Genomic DNA, 24,482 nt, shown 5'->3' with positions numbered 1-24,482 from the left:
TTGCCGACGGCAAGTCTATAACCTAAACTTAGACAGGTTCCACGATGAAAATATGCAAAAACATTAGTTTGATAAAGACAAAGAGATCATCAGAATCATTAAGCTTAGCACTACTCACCAAACAGATGTTGTTGTCTCACCTGTCCTCGTTATTTTCTCCAACCCCTCCAGGTGTCGTTGGTTTTCCCCAGATTATTTATCCCTGTGTTTCCTGTCTCTCTGTACCAGTGTATTTATCCCTGTGTTTCCTGTCTCTCTGTACCAGTGTATTTATCCCTGTGTTTCCTGTCTCTCTGTACCAGTGTATTTATCCCTGTGTTTCCTGTCTCTCTGTACCAGTGTATTTATCCCTGTGTTTCCTGTCTCTCTGTACCAGTGTATTTATCCCTGTGTTTCCTGTCTCTCTGTGTCAGTGTATTTATCCCTGTGTTTCCTGTCTCTCTGTGTCAGTGTATTTATCCCTGTGTTTCCTGTCTCTGTACCAGTGTAGTTATCCCTGTGTTTCCTATCTCTCTGTACCAGTGTATTGTCATGACGTTGCCCTCTTTTTGTACAGCGAGCACCATCCCCCTCTTTCTGTCTCCTACACTCAGGCTGCTCCAACCTCAGGTCGTAAATTCCTGGAGGAGATTATCTCCTCATGGCCACAGTATATAGAGAGAGTGAGTTTTCATAGAGAGAACAAAGGAATTTCTTCCTTCCACAAATCGCAGAATTTGAAGTCCATTTATGTTCTGGAGAAGGTAAAAAAGTTGGGTGAGGAATCCAGCTACGAACTGGTCCGTTTGGTACAATTACGTGAAACTCATGGGAGACAATATGGAAACATTACCATAACACTGTTTATATAATATCCTCAGATATGAGGTTTACATCTAATTATAAGTATAAGATGAATGAGTGAGGATGATACTGTTTGTGAAATTGTGTAATGTGATTTTGGACTGTTTATTGAAGGAAACTCCAATTCCCTTTTGAGTTTAACTAAATCAGAGGACCGCCCATGAGTAGATAGGACCTGGTGTCATGAGACAGCCTTTTTCTGCGCTTCCGAATAAAACCCCCACCTTGAGAATTTCTCAACAGACCATGTTTCTCTCAATTACGAGAGGACTAAGGTTCAGACCAGTTTACCTCGATAACAAGAGGAACAAGGTTTGAGTAGATGGCTGAATCTTTTAACCATACCACATGGTTAAACTCTTAGACTATCGATACTGACAGAATAAGAACAAGTATTTGATATTAATTACTAGTCTGCAGCTAGGAATTCGGTATCATTGAACGCGAAGACCGACAATCGCCGAAACACATATTCTATAACGACATGAATGAATGTCACTCTGAACTATCCATCCTAGCCACGACAGAAAGAGGGTGGACAAACTCTCCAAAAGAAGCAAACTTTTCAAAAGAGATCCCGATGACACACTGACCGTAAATATACATATACATTGATTGCAATTATTCCCGAATTATTTGAATGCGTTCAAGTGCAAATGATTAGTATTTCAATTGTTATAATTATCATCTTTGTCGTGTCTCATCTCAGTTGACCCCCACATCCCTTTGTGTCCACCAAGCCGCGATACTGGTTTATACCACTAGGGAAACTCCGTTATCATTTCTTTGTAACTATCTACTGTTTGTTTATGCATGTCTTTGAATCACAAAGTTAGTAAATAAATTATTTAAGACAATTGATGTATGGATGACTCATCGTAAAGACTGGGTTTGTGCAGATCAAGAATTTACAATGTTTGGAATGAGACTAACGTGAGGTAAAATAAATAATTAATTAATTGAGATGACTAATTGATCAGATATTAAAATATATCTGAAAAGTTGTATGAGGAAAATTATAACTTTGTAATCTGAATATTTTCCTTGGTTCCCCGACTTCCTAGTTAATTACATTTGGCTGATTAGTTAATCACGAAATGTTAATTACAGAGAATCTTTGATAATAACTATGAGTCTTCAGTTAATGATAGTGGAGACACAACAGTATTTATCCCTGTGTTTCCTGTCTCTCTGTACCAGTGTATTTATCCCTGTGTTTCCTGTCTCTCTGTACCAGTGTATTTATCCCTGTGTTTCCTGTCTCTCTGTACCAGTGTATTTATCCCTGTGTTTCCTGTCTCTCTGTACCAGTGTATTTATCCCTGTGTTTCCTGTCTCTCTGTTCCAGTGTATTTATCCCTGTGTTTCCTGTCTCTTGTTCCAGTGTATTTATCCCTGTGTTTCCTGTCTATCTGTACCAGTGTATTTATCCCTGTGTTTCCTGTCTCTCTGTACCAGTGTATTTATCCCTGTGTTTCCTGTCTGTCTGTACCAGTGTATTTATCCCTGTGTTTCCTGTCTCTCTGTACCAGTGTATTTATCCCTGTGTTTCCTGTCTCTTTGTACCAGTGTATTTATCCCTGTGTTTCCTGTCTCTCTGCACCAGTGTATTTATCCCTGTGTTTCCTGTCTCTTTGTACCAGTGTATTTATCCCTGTGTTTCCTGTCTCTCTGTGCCAGTGTATTTATCCCTGTGTTTCCTGTCTCTCTGTGCCAGTTCGTCTTGTATGTTCCAAGTAAACCAGCATTTTCCCCATACTCCTGCCTTTGCAATTCTCTTTATCTCGTCGTCCCGGTTTTGACCCTTGCCTGTTCTGGACTCTGTACCCGCCTGCCTGCCTTGACTACGAGCCATTCTGCTACTCTGTACCTGCCTGCTTTGACTACGAGCCATTCTGCTACTCTGTACCTGCCTGCTTTGACTACGAGCCATTCTGCTACTCTGTACCTGCCTGCCTTGACTACGAGCCATTCTGCTACTCTGTACCTGCCTGCTTTGACTACGAGCCATTCTGCTACTCTGTACCTGCCTGCCTTGACTACGAGCCATTCTGCTACTCTGTACCTGCCTGCTATGACTACGAGCCATTCTGCTACTCTGTACCTGCCTGCTATGACTACGAGCCATTCTGCTACTCTGTACCTGCCTGCTATGACTACGAGCCATTCTGCTACTCTGTACCTGCCTGCTCTGACTACGAGCCATTCTGCTACTCTGTACCTGCCTGCTTTGACTACGAGCCATTCTGCTACTCTGTACCTGCCTGCTATGACTACGAGCCATTCTGCTACTCTGTACCTGCCTGCTATGACTACGAGCCATTCTGCTACTCTGTACCTGCCTGCTATGACTACGAGCCATTCTGCTACTCTGTACCTGCCTGCTATGACTACGAGCCATTCTGCTACTCTGTACCTGCCTGCTATGACTACGAGCCATTCTGCTACTCTGTACCTGCCTGCTTTGACTACGAGCCATTCTGCTACTCTGTACCTGCCTGCTATGACTACGAGCCATTCTGCTACTCTGTACCTGCCATTCTGCTACCATTCTGTACCTGCCTGCTATGACTACGAGCCATTCTGCTACCTCTGCTACCTGCCTCTGTACCTGCCTTGACTACGAGCCATTCTGCTTCTGCTACTCTGTACCTGCCTGCTATGACTACGAGCCATTCTGCTACTCTGTACCTGCCTGCTATGACTACGAGCCATTCTGCTACTCTGTACCTGCCTGCTATGACTACGAGCCATTCTGCTACTCTGTACCTGCCTGCTATGACTATTCTGCTACTCTGTACCTGCCTGCTATGACTACGAGCCATTCTGCTACTCTGTACCTGCCTGCTATGACTACGAGCCATTCTGCTACTCTGTACCTGCCTGCTATGACTACGAGCCATTCTGCTACTCTGTACCTGCCTGCTTTGACTACGAGCCATTCTGCTACTCTGTACCTGCCTGCTATGACTACGAGCCATTCTGCTACTCTGTACCTGCCTGCTATGACAACGAGCCATTCTGCTACTCTGTACCTCCTGAACTCTGATCTGATTTTGACCTTTGCCTGTCCACGACCATTCTCTTGCCTACTCCTTTTGGATTAATAAACATGGTAAGACTTCAACCATCTGCCTCCTGTGTCTGCATCTGAGTCTCGCCTGTGTCTCGTCATGTGGCCGTAAATCATCCCCATACAGTGTTCACTGTATAATTGTCCATCCCAAAGAACAGGCAGAATAAACTACATTGAATGTCTGTCTATCGAAAATAAGATACATTTAGGTCTGTAACCGTGCTATTTTGTAACCTTGTGTTCTACAGATATATTTGTATTTTATTCATTTGAGTACACAAGTTCAAAATCATTGTATTGTGTCACAGCCTCAGAAAAATGGTTGTGTTCTGTTCATAAATATGTATCCTTCTGTGAAGCAACATTGTATAATTGGAGGACTTCTATCTATTTATTTGTTACCCCCACTTTTAGACAAAGTCAGGCGCCCATGCATAGGGCACACTATATATTCATGTGTCCAAATACTTCATTGTATGGGTCAGAGGTGTCATGCCCATAGGGGCACAAGGGCATTTGCGCGTCAGAGGAATTTTGTTGCTGACTGGACCAGGAACAGAGTACCCTCCCCCCTGTCACTCTGACTGGACCAGGAACAGAGTACCCTCCCCCTGTCACTCTGACTGGACCAGGAACTCCCCTGTCACTCTGACTGGACCAGGAACAGAGTACCCTCCCCTGTCACTCTGACTGGACCAGGAACAGAGTACCCTCCCCCCTGTCACTCTGACTGGACCACGAACAGAGTACCCTCCCCCGGTCACTCTGACTGGACCAGGAACAGAGTACCCTCCCCTGTCACTCTGACTGGACCAGGAACAGAGTACCCTCCCCCCTGTCACTCTGACTGGACCAGGAACAGAGTACCCTCCCCCTGTCACTCTGACTGGACCAGGAACAGAGTACCCTCCCCCTGTCACTCTGACTGGACCAGGAACAGAGTACCCTCCCCTGTCACTCTGACTGGACCACGAACAGAGTACCCTCCCCCTGTCACTCTGACTGGACCAGGAACAGAGTACCCTCCCCTGTCACTCTGACTGGACCAGGAACAGAGTACCCTCCCCTGTCACTCTGACTGGACCAGGAACAGAGTACCCTCCCCCTGTCACTCTGACTGGACCACGAACAGAGTATCCTCCCCCTGTCACTCTGACTCGACCAGGAACAGAGTACCCTCCCCCTGTCACTCTGACTGGACCAGGAACAGAGTACCCTCCCCCGGTCACTCTGACTGGACCAGGAACAGAGTACCCTCCCCCTGTCACTCTGACTCGACCAGGAACAGAGTACCCTCCCCCTGTCACTCTGACCGGACCAGGAACAGAGTACCCTCCCCCTGTCACTCTGACTGGACCAGGAACAGAGTACCCTCCCCCTGTCACTCTGACTGGACCAGGAACAGAGTACCCTCCCCCCTGTCACTCTGACTGGACCAGGAACAGAGTACCCTCCCCCTGTCACTCTACCTAGTAAGGGGTTATTTCCAAGGCGAACCACGGAGCAAAGCTATGCTTGGCAGGACGCTAGAATCTAGCGGCTAGACAGTCTAGTGCGTGCAGACAGTATCGTCAGTCAACGAGGAGAGAGTGCAGAGCAACACACAGCATTTGATTTGAAGTTAGCTGCCGGTGATGGGCAGGACTTGCAGGATGCATGTTTGTAAATTAATTTGATCAAGCTAAGTAGCCTATTGATTCGTTCTTGATTAATAAATACAACTAAAGCGTTTGGTTTCTCTTTAAGCCATTTCAAACTATCAATAAAGTTATAGTAGCTTGTTTATAACTATCTTATCTGCCTGCTACCAAGGCTGTTAGACTTTAGAAAAACAAGCAAAAATGTATTACTGAATGTACTGAATAAAACTGACATTCCTCTCCATATTTTACCCAGATTTCTACAGAGATACAGAGAAGCCTATTGTGTTTCTTTAAAACAGCTCAGGAGGTATGAACATACAGGCTGTAGAAAACGCTTATTTCGGGTGTTTGACAACGTTCTCCTCATCTCCTCCCGTTGCGTAGTGAAGGGAAGACCCATGACTTTACCACAGGGGTGTAACAGAGCCACGATGCATTGAGGCAGGTTTGATTAAGAGTGTTAGAACCAGGGCAGGACAGAGGTGAGGCACCACACAGATCCAGCTTGAGCTTCGAAACCTCCAAGGTAATTACCATCCACTTTCACCGGGGCACAGACGCCAGCATCTCACTGGACAGAGGCATAGATTGAACCCTCTGATTGGTCAGACTCCAGCATCTGGGGGAAGACACAGCTTGCAAGAGACGAAGGGTTCAGCGGCGAGGTGTGCCAATATAATTTTCATCCTTTTAGACCCAAATTCTCGGTACGGGTTGAATATGCGAGAGGCGTCTGCCAAGAAAGTGTTTGGTGTAATGGGCTGTACGGCTGAATGGAGCATCGTATTAAACACCGTTATGTTGTGGAGCCTACCTTCTGAGAGAGACTACCTTCTGAGAGAGACTACCCTCTGAGAGAGACTACCTTCTGAGAGAGACTACCTTCTGAGAGAGACTACCCTCTGAGAGAGACTACCTTCTGAGAGAGACTACCTTCTGAGAGAGACTACCCTCTGAGAGAGACTACCTTCTGAGAGAGACTACCTTCTGAGAGAGACTACCTTCTGAGAGAGACTACCCTCTGAGAGAGACTACCCTCTGAGAGAGACCACCTTCTGAGAGAGACTACCCTCTGAGAGAGACTACCTTCTGAGAGAGACTACCTTCTGAGAGAGACTACCTTCTGAGAGAGACTACCTTCTGAGAGAGACTACTCTCTGAGAGAGACAACCCTCTGAGAGAGACTACCCTCTGAGAGAGACTACCTTCTGAGAGAGACTACCTTCTGAGAGAGACTACTCTCTGAGAGAGACTACCCACAGAGAGAGACTACCCACAGAGAGAGACTACCCACAGAGAGAGAGACTACCCACAGAGAGAGACTACCCACAGAGAGAGACTACCTTCTGAGAGAGACTACCTTCTGAGAGAGACTACCTTCTGAGAGAGACAACCCTCTGAGAGAGATGAGAGACTGCCCTCTGAGAGAGACTACCTTCTGAGAGAGACTACCTTCTGAGAGAGACTACCTTCTGAGAGAGACTACCCTCTGAGAGAGACTACCCTCTGAGAGAGACTACCCTCTGAGAGAGACATCCCTCTGAGAGAGACTACCTTCTGAGAGAGACTACCCACAGAGAGAGACTACCCACAGAGAGAGACTCCCTTCTGAGAGAGACTACCCTCTGAGAGAGACCACCCTCTGATAGAGACCACCTTCTGAGAGAGACTACCTTCTGAGAGAGACTACCCTCTGAGAGAGACTACCCTCTGAGAGAGACTACCTTCTGAGAGAGACTACCCTCTGAGAGAGACCACCTTCTGAGAGAGACTACCCTCTGAGAGAGACCGCCCTCTGAGAGAGACCGCCTTCTGAGAGAGACTACCCTCTGAGAGAGACTACCCTCTGAGAGAGACTACCTTCTGAGAGAGACTACCCTCTGAGAGAGACTACCCTCTGAGAGAGACTACCCTCTTAGAGAGACGACCCTCTGAGAGAGATTACCCTCTGAGAGAGACAACCCTATTAGAGAATATCTTGGTTTTTAAATACCCTTCCCCGACAACCTCACCACACCATTTAATTAGATACACCTCCCTGATAACCTCCCCAAACCATTTAATTAAATACCCCTCCCTGATAACCTCCCCAAACCATTTAATTAAATACCCCTCCCTGATAACCTCCCCAAACCATTTAATTAAATACCCCTCCCCGACAAACTCCCCAAACCATTTAATTAAATACCCCTCCCTGATAACCTCACCACACCATATAATTAAATACCCCTCCCTGATAATCTCACCACACCATTTAATTAAATACCCCTACCTGATAACCTCACCACACCATTTAATTAAATACCCCTCCCTGATAACCTCACCACAAGATTGAATTAAATACCCCTCCCTGATAACCTCACCACACCATTTAATTAAATACCCCTCCCTGATAACCTCACCACGCCATTTAATTAAATACCCCTCCCTGATAACCTCCCCAAACCATTTAATTAAATACCCCTCCCTGATAACCTCACCACAACATTTAATTAAATACCCCTCCCTGATAACCTCACCACACCATTTAATTAAATACCCCTCCCTGATAACCTCACCATGCCAATTAATTAAATACCCCTCCCTGATAACCTCACCACAACATTTAATTAAATACCCCTCCCTGATAACCTCCCCAAACCATTTAATTAAATACCCCTCCCCCAATAACCTCCCCAAACCATTTAATTAAATACCCCCAATAACCTCCCCAAACCATTTATAACCTCCCCAAACCATTTAATTAAATACCCCCCGATCCCCAATAACCTCCCCAAACAATTTAATTAAATACCCCTCCCCGACAACCTCCCCAAACCATTTAATTAATACCTCTCCCTGATAACCTCACCACACCATTTAATTAAATACCCCTCCCTGATAACCTCACCACACCATTTAATTAAATACCCCTCCCTGATAACCTCCCCAAACCATTTAATTAAATACCCCTCCCCAATAACCTCCCCAAACCATTTAATTAAATACCCCTCCCCGATAACCTCCCCAAACCATTTAATTAAATACCCCTCCCCAATAACCTCCCCAAACCATTTAATTAAATACCCCTCCCCGACAACCTCCCCAAACCATTTAATTAATACCTCTCCCTGATAACCTCCCCAAACCATTTAATTAAATACCCCTCCCTGATAACCTCACCACACCATTTAATTAAATACCCCTCCCTGATAACCTCACCACACCATTTAATTAAATACCCCTCCCTGATAACCTCACCACACCATTTAATTAAATACCCCTCCCTGATAACCTCCTCAAACCATTTAATTAAATACCCCTCCCTGATAACCTCACCACACCATTTAATTAAATACCCCTCCCTGATAACCTCACCACACCATTTAATTAAATACCCCTCCCTGATAACCATATGGATAATACACCAATTCTTATTTTCCACCAGCTGATAACCTCCTCAACCATTTAATTAAAGAATACTCTGTCACCATTTAATTAAATACCCTCCTGATAACAGACCATCCTAATTAAATTGTGTTCACCAACCATTTTTAATGGTGTCTGAAATAAACCATTTAATGAAATCCAGATCCCTGATAACCTCACCACACCATTTAATTCCATCTTTGTAAAAATACCCCTAATTAAATACAATCCCTGATAACCATATGGATAATACACCAATTCTTATTTTCCACCAGCTGAGACAGAAGAATGAGCAACCATGTTACTAGAAGAAGGAAATGAAATACCTGCTGCCACATCATCTGCAAGCAGAATGTTTTCCTCTGCTTGTTTCATTTAGTATGAATCAGTGTTTTAATGGCGTCTGAACATAGGTCTGTCATCCAGATCATGGTGATGATGACGATGCTGCACTAGGTGATGATGATGATCCATCTTTGTAAATGAGTGATGCTGAACAATGATGATTTACTAGGTGATGAATGATGCTGCACTAGGTGATGATGAGTGATGCTGCACTAGGTGATGATGAGTGATGCTGCACTAACAACAAGTTTATTCAAATGCAGACAGGTGATGAGATGATGCTGCACTAGGTGATGATGACATGCTGCACTAGGTGATGATGAGCGATGCTGCACTAAAATGCTGCAAATGACCTGCTGCCACATCATCTGCAAGGTGATGATGACCGATGCTGCACTGGTTTTCCACTAGGTGATGAAAGTCCTAGGTGATTTAGACGCATTGATGATGAACTGCACTAGGTGATGAGCACATTTTGATGATGACCCTCTGAAACCTGATGACGATGCTGCACTAATGATGAGCGCTGCACTCGGTGATGATGAGCGATGCTGCACTCGGTGATGATGAGCGATGCTGCACTAGGTGATGATGAGCGATGCTGCACTAGGTGATGATGAGCGATGCTGCACTAGGTGATGATGAGCGATGCTGCACTAGGTGATGATGAGCGATGCTGCACTAGGTGATGATGAGCGATGCTGCACTAGGTGATGATGAGCGATGCTGCACTAGGTGATGATGAGCGATGCTGCACTAGGTGATGATGAGCGATGCTGCACTAGGTGATGATGAGCGATGCTGCACTAGGTGATGATGAGCGATGCTGCACTAGGTGATGATGAGCGATGCTGCACTAGGTGATGATGAGCGATGCTGCACTAGGTGATGATGAGCGATGCTGCACTAGGTGATGATGAGCGATGCTGCACTAGGTGATGATGAGTGATGCTGCACTAGGTGATGATGAGTGATGCTGCACTAGGTGATGATGAGCGATGCTGCACTAGGTCCTTCTGTAGCTCAGTTGGTAGAGCATGGCGCTTGTAATGCCAGGGTAGTGGGTTCGATCCCCGGGACCACCCATACGTAGAATGTATGCACACATGACTGTAAGTCGCTTTGGATAAAAGTGTCTGCTAAATGGCATATATTATTATTATTATATATTATTATGAGTGATGCTGCACTAGGTGATGATGAGTGATGCTGCACTAGGTGATGATGAGCGATGCTGCACTAGGTGATGATGAGCGATGCTGCACTAGGTGATGATGAGTGATGCTGCACTAGGTGATGATGAGTGATGCTGCACTAGGTGATGATGAGCGATGCTGCACTAGGTGATGATGAGCTGCTGCACTAGGTGATGATGAGCGATGCTGCACTAGGTGATGATGAGCGATGCTGCACTAGGTGATGATGAGTGATGCTGCACTAGGTGATGATGAGCGATGCTGCACTAGGTGATGATGAGCGATGCTGCACTAGGTGATGATGAGCGATGCTGCACTAGGTGATGATGAGCGATGCTGCACTAGGTGATGATGAGCAATGCTGCACTAGGTGATGATGAGCGATCCTCTGTGTAGCCAGATGTAGAGAGAGAGACACACCTGAATCCAACACCTCTCCTCTCCTTTTTCCAGCACCGCCGTCCGAGCCTAGACCCCTGAGAGACTAACAGTATAAAAAAGACCTAGCATCCCATTCACCAATGACAACCATTGATTCAGTTAATTTTATGCGGGAGAGATGATTTCCCTGATGGCTGGTTTGGCCAGGGCACATTGTGCATGATTAGAGAAAACTACAAATGATAAAGCTTCCTGACCATCTATTCTTGACACTGTCAGCAGAGCTGAGGCCCTTGGCCACCAAGGGGAAAACACCTTTCAAATGAATATCTGATGTATGCTTATGTAAACACATTACAGGAAGTGAAATATTCGACCACTTCCGGGTGGCATGCCTAAGTGCTCATGTATTACAGTACCTAAATCTGCCATTAGGTTTCCACCTGGGAATCACGTCATGATGACAGTCAATCTGACATTAGGTTTCCACCTGGATGAGGAGGGTACAGATTATGAGGTATGAGGAGGCTGTCAGTGGTGTGTGTAGAGGGGTGTGTCAGTGGTGTGTGTAGAGGGGTGTGTCAGTGGTGTGTGTAGAGGGGTGTGTCAGTGGTGTGTGTAGAGGGGTGTGTCAGGGGTGTGTGTAGAGGGGTGAAGGGGTGTGTCAGTGGTGTGTGTAGAGGGGTGTGTCAGGGGTGTGTGTAGAGGGGTGAAGGGGTGTGTCAGGGGTGTGTCAGGGGTGTGTCAGGGGTGTGTGTAGAGGGTGAAGGGGTGTGTCAGTGGTGTGTGTAGAGGGGTGTCAGGGTGTGTGTAGAGGGTGAAGGGGTGTGTCAGGGGTGTGTGTAGAGGGGTGAAGGGGTGTGTCAGGGGATGTGTAGAGGGATGAAGGGGTGTGTCAGGGGTGTGTGTAGAGGGGTGAAGGGGTGTGTGTAGAGGGGTGAAGGGGTGTGTGTAGAGGGGTGTGTCAGAGGCGTGTGTAGAGGGGTGAAGGGGTGGGTCAGGGGCGTCTCACCATCTGTTCTGAGTGTGAGTGGAGTGGGCGGGCTGAGGACCCTGGCGTTGGTCACTGTGTTCTTCACCAGACAGATGTAGCTGCCCACGTCGCTAGGCTGCACCTTGGACACGTACAGGTTGCCCGTTGCCTGGGAGATGAACCGCCGGCTATCCTCGGCCACAAACGATGGGAACTCGTTGAACACCCAGCTGTACATGATCTCTGGAGAGGAGGAGGAGAGGAGAGTAGAGGAGGAAAGCACAGGAGGAGGAGACACGGAGAGGAGACACGGAGAGGAGGAGAGGAGAGGAGGAGGAGACACAGAGAGGAGAGGAGACACGGAGAGGGGGAGGAGACAAGGAGAGGAGACAAGGAGAGGAGAGGAGACACAGAGAGGAGAGGAGACACAGAGAGGAGTAGGAGAGGAGAGGAGAGTAGAGGAGGATAGCACAGGAGGAGGAGACACGGAGAGGAGGAGAGGAGAGGAGGAGGAGACACGGAGAGGAGGAGGAGAGGAGAGGAGAGTAGAGTAGAGGAGGAGACACGGAGAGGAGAGGAGACACCGAGAGGAGGAGAGGAGAGGAGGAGGAGAAGAGAGGAGACACGGAGGGGCACGCAAAACAAACATAAATTAGTATACGGATGTGACTACTGTAGTCTGCCTGAGAGAGGACACCACATTACTGTAGTCTACCTGAGAGAGGACACCACATTACTGTAGTCTACCTGAGAGAGGACACCTCATTACTGTAGTCTACCTGAGAGAGGACACCTCATTACTGTAGTCTACCTGAGAGAGGACACCACATTACTGTAGTCTACCTGAGAGAGGACACCTCATTACTGTAGTCTACCTGAGAGAGGACACCTCATTACTGTAGTCTACCTGAGAGAGGACACCACATTACTGTAGTCTACCTGAGAGAGGACACCTCATTACTGTAGTCTACCTGAGAGAGGACACCACATTACTGTAGTCTACCTGAGAGAGGACACCTCATTACTGTAGTCTACCTAGTCTACCTGAGAGAGGACACCACATTACTGTAGTCTACCTGAGAGAGGACACCACATTACTGTAGTCTACCTGAGAGAGGACACCACATTACTGTAGTCTACCTGAGAGAGGACACCACATTACTGTAGTCTACCTGAGAGAGGACACCTCATTACTGTAGTCTACCTGAGAGAGGACACCTCATTACTGTAGTCTACCTGAGAGAGGACACCTCATTACTGTAGTCTACCTGAGAGAGGACACCTCATTACTGTAGTCTACCTGAGAGAGGACACCTCATTACTGTAGTCTACCTGAGAGAGGACACCTCATTACTGTAGTCTACCTGAGAGAGGACACCTCACATTACTGTAGTCTACCTGAGAGAGGACACCACATTACTGTAGTCTACCTGAGAGAGGACACCACATTACTGTAGTCTACCTGAGAGAGGACACCACATTACTGTAGTCTACCTGAGAGAGGACACCACATTACTGTAGTCTACCTGAGAGGACACCACATTACTGTAGTCTACCTGAGAGAGACACCTCATTACTGTAGTCTACCTGAGAGAGGACACCTCATTACTGTAGTCTACCTGAGAGAGGACACCTGAGAGAGGACACCTCATTACTGTAGTCTACCTGAGAGAGGACACCTCATTACTGTAGTCTACCTGAGAGAGGACACCTCATTACTGTAGTCTACCTGAGAGAGGACACCACATTACTGTAGTCTACCTGAGAGAGGACACCACATTACTGTAGTCTACCTGAGAGAGGACACCACATTACTGTAGTCTACCTGAGAGAGGACACCACATTACTGTAGTCTACCTGAGAGAGGACACCTCATTACTGTAGTCTACCTGAGAGAGGACACCTCATTACTGTAGTCTACCTGAGAGAGGACACCTCATTACTGTAGTCTACCTGAGAGAGGACACCTCATTACTGTAGTCTACCTGAGAGAGGACACCTCATTACTGTAGTCTACCTGAGAGAGGACACCTCATTACTGTAGTCTACCTGAGAGAGGACACCTCATTACTGTAGTCTACCTGAGAGAGGACACCTCATTACTGTAGTCTACCTGAGAGAGGACACCACATTACTGTAGTCTACCTGGGAGAGGACACCACATTACTGTAGTCTACCTGAGAGAGGACACCTCATTACTGTAGTCTACCTGAGAGAGGACACCTTACTGTATCTACTGTAGTCTACTGTCTAGAGAGGACACCACATTACTGTAGTCTACCTGGGAGAGGACACCTCATTACTGTAGTCTACCTGAGAGAGGACACCACATTACTGTAGTCTACCTGAGAGAGGACACCTCATTACTGTAGTCTACCTGAGAGAGGACACCTCATTACTGTAGTCTACCTGAGAGAGGACACCTCATTACTGTAGTCTACCTGAGAGAGGACACCACATTACTGTAGTCTACCTGAGAGAGGACACCACATTACTGTAGTCTACCTGGGAGAGGACACCACATTACTGTAGTCTACCTGAGAGAGGACACCTCATTACTGTAGTCTACCTGAGAGAGGACACCTCATTACTGTAGTCTACCTGAGAGAGGACACCTCATTACTGTAGTCTACCTGAGAGAGGACACCACATTACTGTAGTCTACCTGAGAGAGGACACCTCATTACTGTAGTCTACCTGAGAGAGGACACCACATTACTGTAGTCTACCTGAGAGAGGACACCTCATTACTGTAGTCTACCTGAGAGAGGACACCACATTACTGTAGTCTACCTGAGAGAGGACACCTCATTACTGTAGTCTACCTGGGAGAGGACACCAGTGTAAGACTGCTGCTGCTGTTAAGCACTGTTAGATGCATTCATTTTAGAGAGCTAGGTGAGACAACCACATATCACAGTCAAATGGTCCTTCTGTAGCTCAGTTGGTAGAGCATGGCGCTTGTAACGCCAGGTAGTGGGTTCGATCCCCGGGACCACCCATACGTAGAATGTATGCACACATGACTGTAAGTCGCTTTGGATAAAAGCGTCTGCTAAATGGCATATATTATTATTATTATTAAATATATAGAATACGAATAATCCATTCCAGCTAAACTATGGATATATCGACGAATAAGACATCCGAGGACATTAATATTTTACCCATAAACACACATTTCTGATGAAAAACACAAATGTGAACAAAAAGTGTTGATTTACTGCATTTGGGAAATAAATTCTTCAACTCCTCATATCAACTGTTCAAATAGCACCCTATTCCCTATGTAGTGCACTACTACTACTACCAGGGTCCTCTGGTCTAAAGTAGTGCACTACTACTACCAGGGCCCTCGGGTCTAAAGTAGTGCACTACATAGGGAAATAAGGCTTCATTTGGGACGCAGTCCTTAATCTCCTATGCTTTATAATAGAGCCAGACGCCGTAAGTAAAAAGCAAACAGCCAAGTCTCCTCCAACTTTATATTTTAATCAAAAGAAAAGTTGGATGTTACAGTAACATCACAAGTTGCTAGTCTTGAATTTGATTTATGATAAACAGAGGTAGTCTTGAATTTGATTTATGATAAACAGAGGTAGTCTTGAATTTGATTTATGATAAACAGAGGTAGTCTTGAATTTGATTTATGATAAACAGAGGTAGTCTTGAATTTGATTTATGATAAACAGAGGTAGTCTTGAATTTGATTTATGATAAACAGAGGTAGTCTTGAATTTGATTTATGATAAACAGAGGTAGTCTTGAATTTGATTTATGATAAACAGAGGTAGTCTTGAATTTGATTTATGATAAACAGAGGTAGTCTTGAATTTGATTTATGATAAACAGAGGTAGTCTTGAATTTGATTTATGATAAACAGAATGGGGTAGAACTCACTTTTTCTGGCTGGCAGACTCGGCTGCACAGATGTGCATATAAATTAATTATATAGAAATGATCTATATACAGTGGGCCAAAAAAGGAGTTAGTCAACCACCAATTGTGCAAGTTCTCCCACTTAAAAATATGAGAGAGGCCTGTAATTTTCATCAAAGGTAAACTTCAACTATGACAGACAAAATGAGTAGGAAAATCCCAAAAATCATATTGTAGGATTTTTTAAAGAATTTATTTGCAAATTATGATGGAAAATAAGTATTTGGTCAATAACAAAAGTTTATCTCAATACTTTGTTATATACCCTTTGTTGGCAATGACAGAGGTCAAACATTTTCTGTAATTCTTCACAAGGTTTTCACACACTGTTGCTGGTATTTTGGCCCATTCCTCCATGCAGATCTCCTCTAGAGCAGTGATGTTTTGTGGCTGTTGCTGGACAACACGGACTTTCAACTCCCTCCAAAGATTTTCTATGGGGTTGAGATCTGGAGACTGGCTTGGCCACTCCAGGACCTTAATGCTTCTTACGAAGCCACTCCTTCGTTGCCTGGGCGGTGTGTTTGGGATCATTGTCATGCTGAAAGACCCAGCCATGTTTTATCTTCAATTCCCTTGCTGATGGAAGGAGGTTTTCACTCAAAATCTCATGATACATGGCCCCATTCATTCTTTCCTTTACACAGATCAGTTGTCCTGGTCCCTTTGCAGAAAAACAGCCCCAAAGCATGATGTTTCCACCCCCATGCTTCACAGTAGGTATGGTGTTCTTTGGATGCAACTCAGCATTCTTTGTCCTCCAAACACGATGAGTTGAGTTTTTACCAAAAAGTTATATTTTGGTTTCATCTGACCATATGACATTCTCCCAATCTTCTTCTGGATCATCCAATGCTCTCTAGCAAACTTCAGATGGGCCTGGACATGTACTGGCTTAAGCAGGGGGGCACGTCTGGCACTACAGGAATTGAGTCCCTGGAGGCGTAGTGTGTTACTGATGGTAGGCTTTGTTACTTTGGTCCCAGCTCTCTGCAGGTCATTCACTAGGTCCCCCCGTGTGGTTCTGGGATTTTTGCTCACTGTTCTTGTGATCATTTTGACCCCACGGGGTGAGATCTTGCATGGAGCCCCAGATCGAGGGAGATTATAAGTGGTCTTGTATGTCTTCCATTTCCTAATAATTGCTCCCACAGTTGATTTCTTCAAACCAAGCTGCTTACCTATTGCAGATTCAGTCTTCCCAGTCTGGTGCAGGTCTACAATTTTGTTTCTTGTGTCCTTTGACAGCTCTTTGGTCTTGGCCATAGTGGAGTTTGGAGTGTGACTGTTTGAGGTTGAGGACAGGTGTCTTTTATACTGATAACAAGTTCAAACAGGTGCCATTAATACATGTAACGAGTGGAGGACAGAGGAGCCTCTTAAAGAAGAAGTTACAGTCTGTGAGAGCCAGAAATCTTGCTTGTTTGTAGGTGACCAAATATTTATTTTCCACCATAATTTGCAAATAAATTCATTAAAAATCCTACATGTGATTAGTTTTTTCCTCATCTTGTCTGTCATAGTTGAAGTGTACCTATGATGAAAATTACAGGCCTCTCTCATCTTTTTAAATGGGAGAACTTGCACAATTGGTGGCTGACTAAACACTTTTTTGCCCCACTGTATAAATACATTTACATTTAAGTCATTTAGCAGACGCTCTTATCCAGAGCGACTTACAAATAGACTATATATATAAATATATATCAATTAAATATATATAAATTACCTCTATATAAATTTGATTTTCTTACAAATCCAAACCACTGTAAAGTAACAAGATTCCACACTGCCTGGGGTTTTTATTTTTGTTGCTTTTGCCAATGAACTAAATTGTGTATTGTGATGTCAGGGCAGAGAGAGGCTGATATCATGATGTTCTGTCTTGTGTGTGAAACCCAACAACAGGTCTGTGGTACATCCTATTACCCTTCATAAAGGTGCCATTTTGGGACACAACAATGTGACTCTTTAGATGCTTTACTAATAACTGTTGTTGTTGATGAAGTTCTGACCCCTCCAAGGCAAAGAACAGTTTTATTGTAACGGCGTTCTTCGTTTGTCGAAAGAGAGTCGGACCGAAATGCAGCGTGGTAGTTACTCGTGACTTTATTGAAAAAAGCGACACATAAAATAACTATACAAATACAAAAACAACAAACGGAACGTGAAACCTAATTACAGCCTATCTGGTGAAACTACACAGAGACAGGAACAATCACCCACAAAATACACAGCGAAACCAGGCTACCTAAATACGGTTCCCAATCAGAGACAACGAGAATCACCTGACTCTGATTGAGAAGCGCCTCAGGCAGCCAAGCCCATACAACACCCCTACTCAGCCGCAATCCCAATAATACAAAAACCCCAATACTAAATACAACAACATAAACCCATGTCACACCCTGGCCTGACCAAATAATTAAAGAAAACACAAAATACTAAGACCAAGGCGTGACATTTATCCTATAGACAGAACAAATAACCGTAGATAAAAGTGTGTTCAGGCTTAAACCTCAAAGGCACTGATATTGTTTTATGGAGTGCATGGACTATAAAAAAAAGAAGAAATCACTCAATTCACTTGAAACTTGGGAATACATTTATATTCAGGAAGAAGATTGACACAACTGGAAGAAAGTGCTGTAACTGATACACTCAGAAATCAGCCAGTAGTTAACATCACAGAAGTATATTCCTGTTGATCAGAAACCAGAACAGAACAACTCCCCTGTACGGAGCCAAACTATTTAAAATAATACCCTGTTTCACATCCCACTGCGTCCACATTGAATCCTCCTACATCACAACACCAAATAATGAAAAAGAAAAACACATTTGTTTCATGTTCTCTGTATAACGTCTTCATTTATCCTCACTTTCATACCACCTCTAAATAGCATTTACTCATTAAAGGTGATATGTGCAGTTCAAACGACAACAAAGCAGTCGCCCCACTACTGTTTGTGACACATGAGGGGTGATGGGGCTGAATCCGTAGACAGCTATGGACACTGACTCAACATCTACGTACTGAATAAGTTCAAAAGGATACGTGTAACCATGTTTTGAGGCTTTTCTTTGTTTACAATTATATTGTGGACAAACAATGGAGCAAAAACAACGTTATATTTTAGGTTCTGATGGGGTACGTGAGTTTAGCGAAATTAACGAGGCATACAGTAAGTTATATTCTTCAACAATCAATAGCGATATCTCCTTCATTTTAAAGTCTAAAAATTGGTGTATTAAGCCACTATTCATGACTACGTTGATCCACAACCTTCACAAGGCTTTATTGTATAAACAGGATCAAACCTGCAAGTTCATTATTTGACATGACATCTCATTGTTAGTCACCTTCACATTAAATGCTAAATATCAAAACACTCAATCAAAATACTCCTGCTATAGTCATTAGAACAGACAATCAAAACACTCCTGCTATAGTCTCTAGAACAGACAATCAAAACACTCCTGCTATAGTCTCTAGAACAGACAATCAAAACACTCCTGCTATAGTCATTAGAACAGACAATCAAAATACTCCTGCTATAGTCTCTAGAACAGACAATCAAAATACTCCTGCTATAGTCTCTAGAACAGACAATCAAAACACTCCTGCTATAGTCATTAGAACAGACAATCAAAATACTCCTGCTATAGTCTCTAGAAAATAGAAAAGACAATCAAAACACTCCTGCTATAGTCATTAGAACAGACAATCAAAACACTCCTGCTATAGTCATTAGAACAGACAATCAAAACACTCCTGCAATAGTCTCTAGAACAGACCATCAAAACACTCCTGCTATAGCCTCTAGATCAGACAATCTAATAACCTGCCCAGGGACTGCGGTTGAAAATTAGCCGGCTGGCTAAAACCAGCACTTTTACTGAAACGTTGATTAAACTAAAAAAATAAACTAAAATAAAAACACTCCTGCTACAGCCTCTAGAACAGACAATCAAAACACTGCTGCTACAGCCTCTAGAACAGACAATCAAAACACTCCTGCTATAGTCATTAGAACAGACAATCAAAACACTCCTGCTATAGTCATTAGAACAGACAATCAAAACACTCCTGCTATAGTCATTAGAACAGACAATCAAAACACTCCTACTACAGCCTCTAGAACAGACAATCAAAACACTCCTGCTATAGTCATTAGAACAGACAATCAAAACACTCCTGCTATAGTCATTAGAACAGACAATCAAAACACTCCTACTACAGCCTCTAGAACAGACAATCAAAACACTCCTGCTACAGTCTCTCGAACAGACAAGCAAAACACTCCTGCTACAGCCTCTAGACCAGACAATCAAAACACTCCTGCTACAGCCTCTAGAACAGACAATCAAAACACTCCTGCTATAGTCATTAGAACAGACAATCAAAACACTCCTGCTATAGTCTCTAGAACAGACCAAAAATAAAATAAACAAAAAAAGAAAAAAAACTCCTGCTACAGCCTCTAGATCAGACAATCAAAACACTCCTTCTACAGCCTCTAGATCAGACAATCAAAACAGCCTCTAGATCAGACAATCAAAACACTCCTGCTACAGCCTCCAGTTCAGAGTTCAACAATCAAAACACTCCTGCAACAGCCTCTGTTACACGAGGCACTCACTCCTTTTTGCCCTTCCCACAATCCTGCTCAATGTCTATACTGCTGTCTGTGTCCCAAATATAACATTATTCCCTATATATTGCCTATGGGTCCTGGTCAAAAGTAGTGCACTACCCTATGGGCCCTGGTCAAAAGTAATGCACTATCAAGCGTTTCATTAAGAACACAGTCCTGTTCTGAAGGAGTAAAATGTTCTAACGGACTTCACATAATAGTATTGTCATTAGGCCCTAACCCTAACCTAACCCTAACCTAACCCTAACCCTAACCTTAACCTTAACCTAACCCTAACCTAACCCTAAACACATAGAAATCAGTATTGGCATTAGGCCCTCACCCTAACCTAACCCTAACCCTAACCTTAACCTTAACCTAACCCTTACCCTAACCCTAAACCCATAGAAATCCGTATTGGCATTAGGCCCTAACCCTAACCTAACCCTTACCCTAACCCTAAACCCATAGAAATCAGTATTGGCATTAGGCCCTAACCCGAAGCTAACCCTAACCTTAACCCTCTAACCCTTACCCTAACCTAACCCTCTAACCCTTACCCTAACCCTAAACCCATAGAAATCAGTATTGGCATTAGGCCCTAACCCTAACCTAACCCTAACCCTCTAACCCTTACCCTAACCCTAAAGCCATAGAAATCAGTATTGGCATTAGGCCCTAACCCTAACCTAACCCTAACCTAACCCTAACCCTCTAACCCTTACCCTAACCCTAAACCCATAGAAATCAGTATTGGCATTAGGCCCTAACCCTACCCTAACCTAACCCTAACCCTCTAACCCTAACCCTAACCCTAACATTAACCTTAACCTTAACCTTAACCCTAACCCTAACCCTCTAACCCTAACCCTAAAACCATAGAAATCATGATTGGCATTAGGCCCTAACCCTAAACTAACCCTAACTTAACCCTAACCCTAACCTAACCCTTACCCTAACCCTAAACCCATAGAAATCAGTATTGGCATTAGGCCCTAACCCGAACCTAACCCTAACCTTAACCCTCTAACCCTTACCCTAACCCTAAACCCATAGAAATCAGTATTGGCATTAGGCCCTAACCCTAACCTAACCCTAACCTAACCCTAACCCTCTAACCCTTACCTTAACCCTAAACCCATAGAAATCAGTATTGGCATTAGGCCCTAACCCTAACCTAACCCTAACCCTCTAACCCTAACCCTAACATTAACCTTAACCTTAACCTTAACCCTAACCCTCTAACCCTAACCCTAAACCCATAGAAATCAGGATTGGCATTAGGCCCTAACCCTAACCCTAACCCTAACCCTCTAACCCTAACCCTAATATTAACCTTAACCCTAACCCTAACCCTAACCCTAACCCTAAACCCATAGAAATCAGTATTGGCATTAGGCCCTCACCCTAACCTAACCCTAACCTAACCCTAACCCTAAACCTCTAACCCTTACCCTAACCCTAAATCCATAGAAATCAGTATTGGCATTAGGCCCTAACCCTAACCTAACCCTTACCCTAACCCTAAACCCATAGAAATCAGTATTGGCATTAGGCCCTAACCCTAACCTAACCCTAACCCTAACCCTCAAACCCTTACCCTAACCCTAAACCCATAGAAATCAGTATTGGCATTAGGCCCTAACCCTAACCTAACCCTAACCTAAACCTAACCCTAACCCTCTAACCCTTACCCTAATGCTAAACCCATAGAAATCAGTATTGGCATTAGGCCCTAACCCTAACCTAACCCTAACCCTAACCCTCTAACCCTAACCCTAACATTAACCTTAACCCTTACCCTAACCCTAAACCCATAGAAATCGGGATTGGCATTAGGCCCTAACCCTAAACTAACCCTAACCCTAACCTAACCTAACCCTAACCTAACCCTAACCCTAACCCTAACCCTCTAACCCTCTAACCCTTACCCTAACCCTAAACCAATAGAAATCAGTATTGGCATTAGGCCCTAACCCTAACCCTCTAGCCCTAACCCCAAACCCATAGAAATCAGTATTGGCATCAGGCCCCAACGCTAACCTAACCTTAACCCTAACCTAACCCTAACCTAACCCATGAGGCTAACCCTAATCTAACCCTAACCTAAGCCTAACCCATTAGGCTAATCCTAACATAACCCTAACCTAACCCTAAACCATTAGGCTAACCCTAATCTAACCCTAACCCTAACCTAACCCTAACCTAACCCTAAACCTAACCCTAACCCTAACCCTCTAACCCTTACCCTAACCCTAAACCCATAGAAATCAGTATTGGCATTAGGCCCTAACCCGAACCTAACCCTAACCTTAACCCTCTAACCCTTACCCTAACCTAACCCTAACCCTCTAACCCTTACCCTAACCCTAAACCAATAGAAATCAGTATTGGCATTAGGCCCTAACCCTAACCTAACCCTAACCCTAACCCTAACCCTAACCTAACCCTAACCCTAACCCTCTAACCCTAACCCTCTAACCCTTACCCTAACCCTAAACCCATAGAAATCAGTATTGGCATTAGGTCCTAACCCTAACCTAACCCTAACCCTCTAATCCTAATCCTAACATTAACCTTAACCTTAACCTTAACCCTAACCCTAACCCTCTAACCCTAAACCCATAGAAATCAGGATTGGCATTAGGCCCTAACCCTAACCCTAACCTTAACCTAACCCTAACCTAACCCTAACCCTAACCCTCTAACCCTTACCCTAACCCTAAACCAATAGAAATCAGTATTGGCATTAGGCCCTAACCCTAACCCTAACATTAACCTTAACCCTAACCCTCTAGCCCTAACCCCAAACCCATAGAAATCAGTATTGGCATTAGGCCCTAACGCTAACCTAACCTTAACCCTAACCTAACCCTAACCTAACCCATGAGGCTAACCCTAATCTAACCCTAACCTAAGCCTAACCCATTAGGCTAATCCTAACATAACCCTAACCTAACCCTAAACCATTAGGCTAACCCTAATCTAACCCTAACCCTAACCCTAACCCTAACCTAACCCTAAACCTAACCCTAACCCTAACCCTCTAACCCTTACCCTAACCCTAAACCCATAGAAATCAGTATTGGCATTAGGCCCTAACCCGAACCTAACCCTAACCTTAACCCTCTAACCCTTACCCTAACCTAACCCTAACCCTCTAACCCTTACCCTAACCCTAAACCAATAGAAATCAGTATTGGCATTAGGCCCTAACCCTAACCTAACCCTAACCTAACCCTAACCCTCTAACCCTAACCCTCTAACCCTTACCCTAACCCTAAACCCATAGAAATCAGTATTGGCATTAGGTCCTAACCCTAACCTAACCCTAACCCTCTAACCCTAATCCTAACATTAACCTTAACCTTAACCCTAACCCTAACCCTCTAACCCTAAACCCATAGAAATCAGGATTGGCATTAGGCCCTAACCCTAACCCTAACCTTAACCTAACCCTAAACCCATAGAAATCAGTATTGGCATTAGGCCCTAACCCTAACCTAACCCTTACCCTAACCCTAAACCCATAGAAATCAGTATTGGCATTAGGCCCTAACCCTAACCTAACCCTAACCCTAACCCTCTAACCCTTACCCTAACCCTAAACCCATAGAAATCAGTATTGGCATTAGGCCCTAACCCTAACCTAACCCTAACCTAACCCTAACCCTAACCCTCTAACCCTTACCCTAACGCTAAACCCATAGAAATCAGTATTGGCATTAGGCCCTAACCCTAACCTAACCCTAACCCTAACCCTCTAACCCTAACCCTAACCCTAACATTAACCTTAACCCTAACCCTAACCCTCTAACCCTAACCCTAAACCCATAGAAATCAGGATTGGCATTAGGCCCTAACCCTAAACTAACCCTAACCTAACCCTAACCTAACCCTAACCCTCTAACCCTTACCCTAACCCTAAACCAATAGAAATCAGTATTGGCATTAGGCCCTAACCTAACCCTAACCCTAACATTAACCTTAACCCTAACCCAATAGAACTCAGTATTGTCACTAGGCCCTAATCCTAACCT

The 24,482-nt window shown here is 44.4% G+C and overlaps 1 protein-coding gene across 3 annotated transcripts in view; it reads right to left on the bottom strand.

Moving 5' to 3' along the window:
• LOC123993861 (contactin-5-like) overlaps positions 1–12,122 on the bottom strand; it is a 253,341-nt gene extending 241,219 nt beyond the window's left edge. For 2 of the 3 annotated variants that reach the window (XM_046296320.1, XM_046296321.1), the window contains exon 1: positions 11,905–12,122. In XM_046296320.1, coding sequence (XP_046152276.1) covers positions 11,905–12,103 — 199 coding nt within the window. In that variant the 5' untranslated portion in view covers positions 12,104–12,122. Of the gene's footprint in view, positions 1–140; positions 200–11,904 lie in introns of those variants that run through there. The other variant, XM_046296322.1, reaches the window with a different exon arrangement.
• Between the last annotated feature and the right edge of the window lie 12,360 nt (positions 12,123–24,482).

This window comes from Oncorhynchus gorbuscha, linkage group LG13, assembly GCF_021184085.1.
Source record: "Oncorhynchus gorbuscha isolate QuinsamMale2020 ecotype Even-year linkage group LG13, OgorEven_v1.0, whole genome shotgun sequence".
Taxonomy (NCBI): Eukaryota; Metazoa; Chordata; class Actinopteri; order Salmoniformes; family Salmonidae; genus Oncorhynchus; species Oncorhynchus gorbuscha.
This window is presented reverse-complemented; position numbering and strand designations above follow the sequence as displayed.